Source organism: Aricia agestis, chromosome 6 (assembly GCF_905147365.1).
Source record: "Aricia agestis chromosome 6, ilAriAges1.1, whole genome shotgun sequence".
Classification (NCBI taxonomy): Eukaryota; Metazoa; Arthropoda; class Insecta; order Lepidoptera; family Lycaenidae; genus Aricia; species Aricia agestis.
In genome coordinates, this window is record NC_056411.1 from 1,889,435 (window position 1) to 1,901,917 (window position 12,483).

Sequence of the window (12,483 nt, forward strand, 5' to 3'; positions counted from 1 at the left end):
TCATTATCTAATAGCTCACTGCGGCTTTTATACTAATACTAATCAATAGATACTACCTATTACCATAGTATAAGTAAAACGGTAGCGTTAATCAGTTGTATTATTGTAATTCTTGCGCAACACAGAAACAAGTATGAACTAAATGAAAAATATCTGTCAAACTAACGTATAACACACACATTGGTTGGTCTTGTATTATTATTACTAATTATTTTTTAGACAGTTCTTTAACTAAGACATAATAATATTATCATAATCTTCCTTCAATATTTTACTGATTTGGAAAATTTATTTGGAAAGACTTGTCATTTTTATACTGGGGGCCCCGTCACAAAGAAGGTTGAGAAACCCTGCTCAATAGAGAGTTTTAATTCTCTAAGTCTACGCTCGTTCGTCAGACAAACGGAAGCGGAAATGAATGCCGGCCCGCTGTTCCGATGCCTTTTTGTTCCGATCGGAGCCACTCTCCTTTATATTTAAAGTTCACTTAACGCTCTAAGTGGAATCTGAATTTATCTTATTTATTGACTGTTTCTGTAGCCATTCTTGCCAATCTTTTAAAAAGGCCTTTTAAAAGTTTAGCCGGGAATACCTTAGAGGCTTAGAAGATAGCTCAGCCAAAATAAGTGTTAGCATAATAAATTTTATAGTCAATTGTTATGAACATTAAGAATATTATATGTTACATATAATAACTCACATAACAAAATATTCGTCTGAAGTTTATCAATTTACTTCCTTTTTGATAATATGCTTAAGCTTTTTTTTTCGAAAGGGTCTAAACTACTGTTCTGGTTAAGACCTAGTTTAATCGTGGCTATAACTAGTCTTTTGCTAGTTGGTTTGGAGATAAGCAATGAGGGGGCCTGGCCCCATCCCCTAAAGTCATACGTGTGACATTCTAATCGGGCTATATTGGGGAGAGCTACGAAAATAAGCTATTTTTATCTGACGTGGGTATGCTTAAGCACATAATATCATACGGAAAGAAAAACTTTAAAAAATTAACTCGGGGCTAATTTAAACCTAGATCTCAACTCCATCGTGGGTATCGCAAACACAATTGTTTTTCAATAGTTGCCGCCGGCGTTAACTATAACTTTTACTATAACAAAATGTCAAATAAACTGTCAAATCTCTAGTTAAAGTCAATAATGGACGCCATATTTGACAATAACCGTAACCTTAACTATTACAACGCTTCTGGTGCAACCCACCCTTAACTGACTGTCACTGGGTTTTCTAACTGTCAAGCATGTGACACGAGAGATTGCACCAGACTCCAGAGTGACTCGTCGTCAGCTGACAGACTTGTCTCGTGGCGTCATGTCATAACCCCTATGATATACGCGATAATCTGAAAGGTTGACGCTCAAGCCCTTTCGCTTTATCTTCAAAAGAAAAAAATGAAACTGTCACATGGATTACTCTTTTGAATATTCTAATTCAGTGATAATTGGTGATAATATTACAGTCCAGCACTTCGAAGCTGTAACTGTCAAGTACAGTGGCTGTAACGGAATCTTCGAGCACGGTTTTTACTTATCATCAGTAGTCTAAATAATTCGAAACTTTGCATACGTGTTAAGTGTCAATGACGATGCAATAATTTGTTTGTTTTTTTTTTTTTGAAAAAAAAAAGTATTTGAATATATTATTATATTCAATATTATATTATATAAAAGTATTTAAATAATAATTCTAATAAAAGATGATTTTTTTAAATTTTTTTTCATCTTTTATTATTAATAATACGCTTTAGCGTATTTTTTTTAACTATTGCTTTTATTATTACATTAACCCAATAATAACCCGGAGCTGTATCGGAAAAATGTAAACCGGGCATCAAAGACATTTAACTTTAATGTATAGTTTGAAAATAAAATGGGGGTATTACGTGGTACGTAGCACGTACGTAGCATACTACGTACATTAATGCATGCTACGATGCCGCCCTACGTAGATCTACGATACATGTTTTGATGATTACTTAACTTTATTTTAATGAATATTTTGGTAGAAAATGAATAAAATTTATATTAAAACCCTAATCAAATTAAAGTCAAATACTCATTACATAATACATATCTTCGTTAATTTTTTAACTTTAAGATATTTCGTTTTCTTACTAGATTAATTAATCCTATATCCAAGAACAGTTCTGATTACTTTTAACACAAATATGGCAGGACTAGATACAAACTTTTTTTTATTAGATTTTTTCATCGATAAAGACGTTAAAATGCCTTGTAACCCATACATTCATGCAAGCCCAGGGAAATAATTCGCAGTCGGACAGTGTCGCAGCGTGCGTCGCATAGCGCAGTGCGGCCTCAAATTCTAATAACTACTAACTTCCCAATGTTAGCACCGTCTGCTTTTTACACAGTCCTAGAACTTTGTAAAATCTAGAACTAACTTTTTCACATATTAAAAGTTTTATATAGCGAATAGCTTGGTTAACTTAAGCTTAAGGTTCTTTAAGTTAAACGTATGGCAATAGCCAGATTAAGTTGATCGTTCTTGTTGCCCTGTTCTTTAACCTCTTAAATATTTTTATAAGGACCTTAATCTATGAACACAGGATAGTTATGAGCTAGTAATGTGTACGTGTTTGTGCAATTGTAGCCGTCAAATGGATAAACCGGCTTTCATCTATATTACTAGATGACGCCTGCAACTCCGTTACGCCAAAATTTGTTTATCGCGGCGGAACCGTAGTTTTTTCCGAGATAAAAAGTATTATATGTACTTTCCCAGGACTTAAAGTATCTCCATACCAAATTTCAGCAAAATTGGTTCAGCGGTTTGGCCGTGAAGAGATAACAGACAGGCAGACACACTTTCGCATTTATAATATTAGTATGGATTTCGGAAAGCTGCCTTGAAAAAGAGACTTGTTAACTATAAACCATCAGCCCTCTCTTTGCGCCACATTATTGGACCTAAAAAAAGTTTACTATCATTGGTGATATTTTTTATTAAATGTCACATCATTTCCCAATAAAAATAATCAATTTAAATCCTCAGTCGATGATTCATCTAACAACCATAAGTAATCACCAGCTCCAACAGAACAAAAAGGTAATTTCAATTCCGTTTCTTTCATTGTGACGTCGGGCTGACCACCGCCTCATTGACGCTATCGAGCAAAGCTATTTACGAGTTTTTAATTCATTTCCCTAGAGCAACGGAATAAAAACTGAATGGAAATAATCAATAATTACTTTTGTCTCCGGTATCTGGGTTATTTTCTTCGATATTTCAAAGGGACACTAGCATCGAGATTCGAGTTGCTAACGAACTTGAGTCGGTCTGTCCATTAGACAATTTAGTTCTGTTCGACTGAGATTCCATTTATTTAACAGTATTTCAATTTTCACGTAATAAAATTATTAATATTACACCTTTTTAACCGACTTAAAAAATGGTTATCAATTCTTAACTGACTTCAAAAAAAGGAGGTTATTAATTCGACGCATATGTATGTAATATTTCCAGAACTGTCCAATTTTCGTATATGTTACTCTACATCGGCGTCTGAACAAATAATATGTATGTGTGTTAGTATGTATGTATGTTTTTTTTATGTTTGTGTTCGGATATCTCTGAAATGACCATTCCGATTTCAGTAATTCTTTTTTTTTTTTTGTACTAGGCATTATTCAACTTATGGAATAGTGCAAGTTTCATCAATATGGGTTCAGTAGTTTTAGAGATAAGTAGTTTTAATTCTCAATTACGTACAATTTTGAAGTCGGTTTTATCTTTTTGAAATACAGTTATTCTTAGTGCATAATGAAAAAAACTACAGCTTAAATCAATAGAGGTCTTCGGTCTATCTGGGCATACTATACCTCACTTAGTCCAATGGTCTATCTTTAGAGCTTTCTCCTTTATTATCTTAAAGTATCTTGTTAAACAATTCAACATTTCGGAAACAATTAATGTGATATAACTATTACCAACTGTAGACCGCTAAAAGAGTTTAATGATCCTGCCAGAGATAAAATAGCTGCTTGTAATTTAGCAAGATAAAAATATGAAAATAAAGAAAAGAGCTTTTTAAAAATGAAAAAGTCTCTTGGCAAAAAAGAACTTAATCCTTCATAGGTCCTGTAGTTTGATTATGTACCTTTCTTAGGGTTCCGTACCCAAAGGGTGAAAACGGACCCTATTCATGAGACTTCGATGTCTGTTTGTCCGTCTGTCTGTCCATCTGTCTGTCTCCAGGCTGTATCTCAAGAACCGCTATAGCTAGAGTTCTGAAATTTTCACAGATTGTGTATATCTGTTGCCGCTATAACAACAAATACTGAAAACAAAATAAAATTAATATTTAAAGGGGGCTCCCATACAACAAACGTGATTTTTTTGGCCTTTTTTGCTCGATATCAATAATGGCCACAGGTAGGCACTTGATATTTTCACAAAGGCCTTAATTATATGTCTACTGCAATATTTAAGAATAATATTAAAATAAAATAAAAAATTAAGGAGTATAATAATCCCATCAGAATAATCCCATACAAAAAACACAATTTTTGGTCTAATTTTGCTCTATCGTGCGCGAGTCCGACTCGTACTTAGCCGATTTTTTTATTCTTAATTTATAAAGGCCATACATCTTAATGATTAAGTCGGCCTTAAGTACCTTTTCTTTTCCAAAATTATTTCTCTTTATGTAACTCAGGACTCAGGAGTCAGGGCTAATTACTGTGACGTAAACAGAGCACGCTATTAACAGCTGTCATTAGCAGAGCACCTCATTAATCCCAAATCACTGACAGTTTCAATAAGTTAAGTTAATGGCAAGCCTTGCTTTAACAATCCGTTAAGGTAAACCAAGAAAATTTGGAAAGCGTAAAAACGCTTTCCAAATTTTCTTGGTTTTGACAGTTGCTCAAAATGTCCTTAATGTTCTATTGTTTCAGGGGGACTTGACAAGTGAATATTTTACATCCTTACACTGCCTTACACTAATATATTTTTTAGCAAGAAGGAAGAAAAATCTTATTTTTTAGCTTCAATGAAAAATTGACTTTTATTCGTTATAGGAGTTTTTTCGTTGTACAAGCGCTTTCTACTCGCCACAGGAAATTGTATTAAGATAAAAGAAATCAATAACAGAAGTTAAAAAATTATACTATTCAAGACAGAAGTTATAATAACATTACAATAATTCTGACCATATTCACTATTATATTCATCACCAAAACTACCAAAATTATGGATGAAGTTAAGGGCTAGTTTGTCTTCTCAAAGGGACAGGGATAGGGCTCCGGGGAACTGCGGAAACCGCTGCCACAGTAAATAAGCCCTTCGCTATTTATGCCGCCCTAATTGAACAAAACCTTAATCTTAAGGGCTTTATGGGGTAACTCCGGTTTTATATTTTACTTGTAACAGGAAAAGGTTCAGTTAGTTAAGATGTTTTGATAGACTTGGGATGATTTTAGGTATTATTATATGGAATGCTTAATTCTCATAAAACAGTTTGATTTAACATTATATCAAACCAACGTGATGATAATAATATGCAAAGCAAATTAAAAGAAACTCAAGAATTAGACATTAACGAATTCAGTTTTTTAGCGGGGTTTTTATCAATCAAACTATTTTTTTTTTTTGGTTTTAAGTTTTAACCTAAAAACAACATTGTTCAGTTGCGTTACGAATACGGTTGTACTGTATCTGAATATATATCTACGAAATACGGTAACGCAAATAATTTAGCTTCTTTGTAACATGTTTTAACTAAAATAAATTAACATAACAAGCAAAACATACCTGAGGTAGATGTCGGTATCTGCGCGGGGCCGGAGTCTCGCTCGATAGGCACTTCCCGTTGGGAACTGAACTTTTTATCTCTTCCTTCTTCTCCGGTATCGCGATCGGTATGTTGTGCTTTTCGAAGTATCCATTCTGTATCATCTGGTCCAGCGACACCTCCAGCTCCCTCACCGCGACCACCTTCCTCCCGCACACCGGATCATCCACTATCATCTTCCTACATCCTGATACTTCGGAAAACTTCACGTTCTTCTTGGCTTCGTCGCGTTTTGGCTTCCGCGCCTTCTCCGGCGGATCGGTCGTCCAGTACCTCGCGTTCTGCTCGGTCAGTCTCAGCGGCTTGCATATCGCCACATTCTTCGGCTTCTCTCGTTCGATCCTCACCTCGTTCGGGTATCGTCGCGGCAGCGTTCTATTCGTTCGTTCGCTAATAGTAGTTCGTTCGCTAGGTTCGTAGCGGTCATAAGAGTCACGCGGTCTCCGAGTTTCCAGTCTATAGTCGTAGTATTTTTTGCCGGGATGATCTCTATTGTAGAAGTAGGTTCGGGGGAGCGAGTTGTATTTATTATCGTAGGTCGTCTGCAAGTTTAGGTATTCCGGTCTAATCGGTCGAAATAATGACAATCTACCCTGCGCCTCGTCGAAATCCGAGTAAATGTCCTCGTAAACGTAGCCGTTTTTACGTCGGGGCTGGACGATTCTGTTGGAACGATCGTTAACATGATTTACGGGGCGGTCGTATCTCTTAATGTCGTACCGTCGTTTTCGATCGTACTCGTAATCGTATTCTAAGCGTCGATCGTGTAGAAGCCTCTCTCGTGACCCGGCCATTTTCATAAGACTTTCTGTAAAGAAAAAGAAATGTGAGCTTAACTTTGTAACATTAATGTAACTATTAAGCGCCCAGCATAATTTTATCATTATTATGTCTGCTTTTTCTAATTACATTTTACGTAACATTATATTCATCAAGATATTATGAGCCTACATCAAAACCGCCAAACGTAGTTCTCGCTAAAAGGAAGATTTGCGAAATCCTTTCAGATTGAAATTACAAAGGGAGTTCCGACTTCATTCAAATTGTAAGCTGTCGGTGACAGGCGCAGATACCCGCTACTTTAGAAGGATTTGAGACGTCTAAGTATAATATCTATAGACGGGTTTTTGATCTTCCATATTTTTTTGCGTCTGCCTCGCAATCAAAGGATTGTGATGTCTAAAGACTAATAATAATTAATCCCTGCTTGAAAGCCTTTTTAATAGACTATTAAGAATTTTTCTCGACGAGACATAAATATGTCTTGTCCCTTCTTATTTGATAACAATTTACTCTTTGCAATCGCAGTATTTACTGTGAGCTTACTTCAAAAAAATGTTAACTTAAGTGATTATTAGTAATAATAATTACATAGTATCTAGTATCTACATAAATTTTATTCAAATAGATAATATAGAATTATATTTAACGAGCTTTTGCCCGCGGCTTCGCTCGCGTTAAGAAGTATTATTATATACAAACTGTCATCCCCTATATTTAAAACCCCTTGGGGTTGGAATTTATCAAAATCCTTTCTTAGCGGATGCCTACGTTATAACATCTACCTGCATGCCAAATTTCAGCCCGATCGGTCCAGTGGTTTGGGCTATGCGTTGATAGATCACTATGTCAATCAGTCAGTCAGTCACCTTTGAGTTTTATATATATAGATTATTTCAAAAGTTTATCTAATGCCAGATGGCCCGGTGAACTTTGTATCTCTACCCTTCTAATATAAACCTTCCCTGGACTTCCACGAATGTTTCAAGACTGTGTCTAAACACACTAGGCCGAAAATACGCGGCCGAAGTACGGCATGATTACGCCTGCAATGTATTTTAAATTATTGATGACACACCTTGCCGAAATTACGCCGCGTTATATTGTATGCGTAGCGCATTCTGGCGTAATCATGCCGAACTTCGGCCGCGTATTTTCGGCCTAGTGTGTTTAGCCACTTAAAGTAGCCAAATCAGCTTAGCCTTTCTCGAGTTTTAGCGAGACTTACAAAATTAAATTCATTTTCATTTATATAGATAGCTATAAGCAATTGATAATTCAACTCAAACGGCTTATACCGTAACACTGGCACGAGATTAAAATGTTTGCAATTTCATTTAACATTTACATTAAACTCAATGGAACAAAACAAATTTACCGCAGCAATGAGCAGATATAAAATTATTATTGGTTTTGCAATAATATTCAATTAAACCTTCATTGATTTTGCCCCATAAAGGTGTTCACGCGACTGCGCCAGGTGGAGGACTGTGTTTTTCGAGTGTAACCTAATTTTTATGTTATATACCTACTAAAGAGTAGGTATATAATATAAAAACATTAAGGACTCTCTAACGGTCTGCTAAAAATAAATAAAGATTTATTTTTAGCAGACCGTCAGAGAGTCCTTAATGTTTTTTTTCCATTTGAGCTTGAGAAATCAAAAGTATCTATATTATATATCTATAATATAAAAATGAGTCGCTGAATGTGTTGCTAAGCTAAGACATCAAACTCGAGAACGGTTGGACCGATTTCGCTAATTCTTTTTTTTAAATATTCCTTGAAGTACGAGGATGGTTCTTACGGAGAGAAAAATTCAAAAAAAAATTCTGAATAACTCTTATATATAAAAATGGATTTTCAAATGCGCTAAAACTCGAAAACGGATGAACCGATTGGGCTGATTTTAGTCTTGAAATATTCGTAGAAGTCCAGGGAAGGTTTTAAAGTGACACGAAGTTCACCGGGACAGCTAGTATTATATAAAACTCAAAGGTGACTGACTGACGTGGTGATCTATCAACGCACAGCCCAAACCACTGGACGGATCGGGCTGAAATTCGGCATGCAGGTAGATGTTATGCCGTAGGCATCCGCTAAGCAAAGATTTTGATAAATTCCAACCCAATAATACTTCTTAACGCGAGCGAAGCCGTGGGCAAAAGCTCGTATATTATAAGCGCAAAAGTGTGTCTGTCTGTCTGTTATCTTTTCACGCCCAAATCGCTGAACCGATTTTGCTAAAATTTGATATGGAGATATTTTAAGTCCCGGGCAAGGACATAGGATACTTTTTATCCCGGAAAATGTACGGTTCCTACGCGATAAGCGAATTTTGGGCCCAACGGAATTGCGACCGTCGTCTACTCGGCGAAACATGGCGGTAGCGGTTATTGACTCCCCGTCAAAAACTGTCGTTTTCTATGCAAAGCCGCGATTGACAACATCTGAGACACTTCATTGTCAATATATAGATTTATATAGACGCGGTTTATATAGAAAATGACAAGTTTTTGACAGAGAGTCAATGACCGCTACCGCCATGTTTCGTCGAGTACAGTATAGTTACTTATATTATGTGATTGGTCCAGTTGTTCTATATGGCCTTGCTCTGCGCAATTCTGATGTACCTTGGCCGGACCCTCTACATTCATTTGCCCATTTGCCCGACCTTCTGTTTTTTGGCAAACTAATTGTCCAGTCGCTGCCAAAATACCTTTCCAAATGAGAACATGATAAAACTGGCCTTTAAAAACAAGACTAATTTTATCTACATTTTTAACGAATTTTTGTCACCTCGCTCCATTTCTATGATATTAGCACTCGGAATTTATTTTAGTTTTTAAAATAATTTTTCGTCTTTTCTACTATAGCACTTTATATAAGCTTGAAAGTTTGTGAGGATTAACAGAGGAATGTGTCTATTACTCTTTTGTATGTAAAGTACTTATTGGATTGAACGCCTCCTTGGTCTAGTGGTACAGAGCGCGGCTCTTGACTCGGAGGTCGTGGGTTCGATTCTCGCGTTGGAAACATGTTATTTCCAAGTGCTCTTGTGTACTGCGCACACACTTGGGCACTATAAAATTACTCCTGCGTAGCTGGCCTGGTTTCAATGAAAACGGCCACCGTCACCGAAACCGGTGTGGGAGCTATTACTTATTGAATTATGATGATTACGGTAATATGATCACAGGTTAATCACATCGGCTACTTTTTAAACGTAGCCGCTATCAAAATCTGTATTATAATATTTGATAACTATTTCGGTACAGTAATTAATGAATAAATTAATATTCATGATTCAAGCATATTTATGCATCAAAGGCTTGAAATTGCACATGCGGCGCATAGCCCCAGCCAACTGTGTGAATGTAGCAACATATTATAACTAATATTAATATTGTGGCTCCTGTACCTCAAAGATAACTTCGATCTCTAAGCCTCGGTATGAAAATAGACTATTTTTATGTCAGCGTCTGTCCTCTTCAAACTTAAGCTTTTTATATTTTACTAAATTATGCCCGCAGCTCCGTTGCGCAAAAAAATTGTCAATCACATAGGAACCGTACATTTTTGCGGGCTGTTTAAAGTATCTTGACCTCCCCTTCCTGATATTTTTATAAGTATTTTTTGAGCTTGACTATCATAGACTCAGGGAAAAGTTAATTTATGTACTCAGTCTACTTATTGATAAGTAAAATAGGTATGTAGTAGAATTCTATAATAACGTAACCAATGCTTACACAAAATATAATACTTGATTTACACCAATTGTACATATTTTTACTGCTGAAAAAGTATTTTTAGCAGTAACGTTTTTAGCCTTGTAATCTAAAATTATGCTTATAGTACTTTTTTCTGGGATACACGTGTGACATAAAAGGGTAACATTCGTTATGAACCATTATTTACCCAAAAACCCCCGCCGTAAAACCCGGGGCTGACGGCTCAAAAAGTGTTAACTGTCAAACAGAACTTCGTTGAGGGTTTTAGAGAGGGGTCTTGTAGTTATCGATACAACAGTCGACATATTCACAAAAAATACATACAAGATGTAACTATATATTCATGTGACTTTATCAGCAAAATCGCAAGAAACGATACGTTAACTAACCAAACACATGTGTTAAAACTGTCATTTTGTCATTTTTTTCGTCTAGGTGATTTTCGATTCGCTATGATACTACCCTAACAGGACACACGTTGAACGGGTTTTATGAAGTAAACCTCGAATATTGAGCGTTCAGAAGATAAAACTCGGATTTGCTGTGAACGCATTCAGATTATATTGGTTAAATGCATTTCGGTGTTATAAACGCGTTTATACGTTTAGAACCGGTTCAGTCTGCACTGAACGCGTTCCATTTCTCTGGTGAAATCGCCCCTTAGACTGTCAAGACAGCATTGAGTAAGTGTGCAAAAGCAGACCTTCGATTTTAACGTATCTATTTATTGATGTTTGCCATATTTAATTAACTCGAGTATACTTTAATTAATTAGATTTCACCTGGAGTTGTGCCAATGACAGGGTCTGATTTTATCGTCATCGAAGGCACATCACTAGTGGCGCACTGCGGTACTAAACATCTGATAAATCTTATCTTCATTGTTTGCACTGACTATATTTTGGGTTTACAACAATGTTTCGATGTAAATAAATCAACGAGGACCGTGTTAGGTTGAGGGTTCCGCAGATTTTTCAATTTGTATTGGCCAAGTTGTCAAAGGCTGACGAACAGAGACTTTTTAGGATTCCGTAGTCAACAAGGAATCCTTATAGATTCGGTCTGTCCATCCGTCTGTCTGTCCGTCTGTCCATCTGTCCGTCTGTCCGTCTGTCCGTCTGTCCGTCTGTCCGTCTGTAAGTCCGTCCGTCCGTTTGTCTATCCGTGGTTTTGCTCAGAGACTATAGGACGTCTTTTTTTTTGCGTCCACCCCATCGTGTGGGGTATCGTCGGATAGGTTTTTTAAAAATATTACTAGTATTCACAGATCATTTTCCGATTTAGGGATCCGTTTGTGAAATATTAAGTTAAAACTTAATATTTCACAAACGGAAAGTGGAAAAAAATCGTTAGAGTCCACTGTCCCCCCCCCCCCCTTATAACAGCTAAACGGTTGCTTCTGGAAATGTGAAAAAATTCAAGGGAGTAGGAATATTGCGCGTGCCCCTGTCACGCACTTGGACGGTTTGTTGTAACTACAGAACGCTGAATGACAATTCAGGGCTCCCACACAAAACTGCAAATTCGCATCGCATCGCATCGTAATGTCATTTTTATTATCAGCTCAGTAATCAGCTGTCTTCCGCTCAGATTGGTCGCTTGTCTAACGCTCTCTTGCGCGTACGTGCCGCGCGCCGCGCTGATGCTGCAGACACCGCGATGACCCAGATACCGATAGTGAATCACGCAAATTTGTGTTGTTCCAGCAATGTAAACAATTGTTACATTAGTATATTATAATGGCTACCCACGAGCTAAAGATTGAAACAGCAAAAGAGAAATTCATATACAACCACTATCTAGAAGAGAAGGAGGCACGTGAAAAACTACAGTGCCTAGTAAAGGATCTCCAAGATCAAATAGAAAAACTTCAGAAACAACTGAAAAAAGTACAAGAGAAAAAAGACAAATCTCCAAGCCAACGTCGTGTCATCAAGGCTCCCCCTGTCGATGTTGATTATGAGACGGATGAAGAGGAGTTAGCTAAAGAAACTGAGTGGGTCCGACAAAAAAGCAGAAAGAAGCGAAAGATTAACGTTTCACTCTCCCCACTGCAACAGCAAGAATCAGAGTCTAGTAAAGAGCTAAAAGAACAAAAAGTTAAGAAGGTGCCCCAACCACCACCTATAATTATCGAAAATT

At 36.6% G+C, this 12,483-nt stretch overlaps 1 protein-coding gene across 1 annotated transcript in view; it reads right to left on the minus strand.

The window, feature by feature from the left end:
- Positions 1-12,483, minus strand: part of LOC121727713 (facilitated trehalose transporter Tret1-like) — a 46,302-nt gene that overhangs the window by 11,140 nt on the left and 22,679 nt on the right. The window contains exon 2 of the mRNA XM_042115692.1: positions 5,791-6,638. Within this exon, the coding sequence (XP_041971626.1) occupies positions 5,791-6,638 (848 nt within the window). The remainder of the gene's footprint in view (positions 1-5,790; positions 6,639-12,483) is intronic.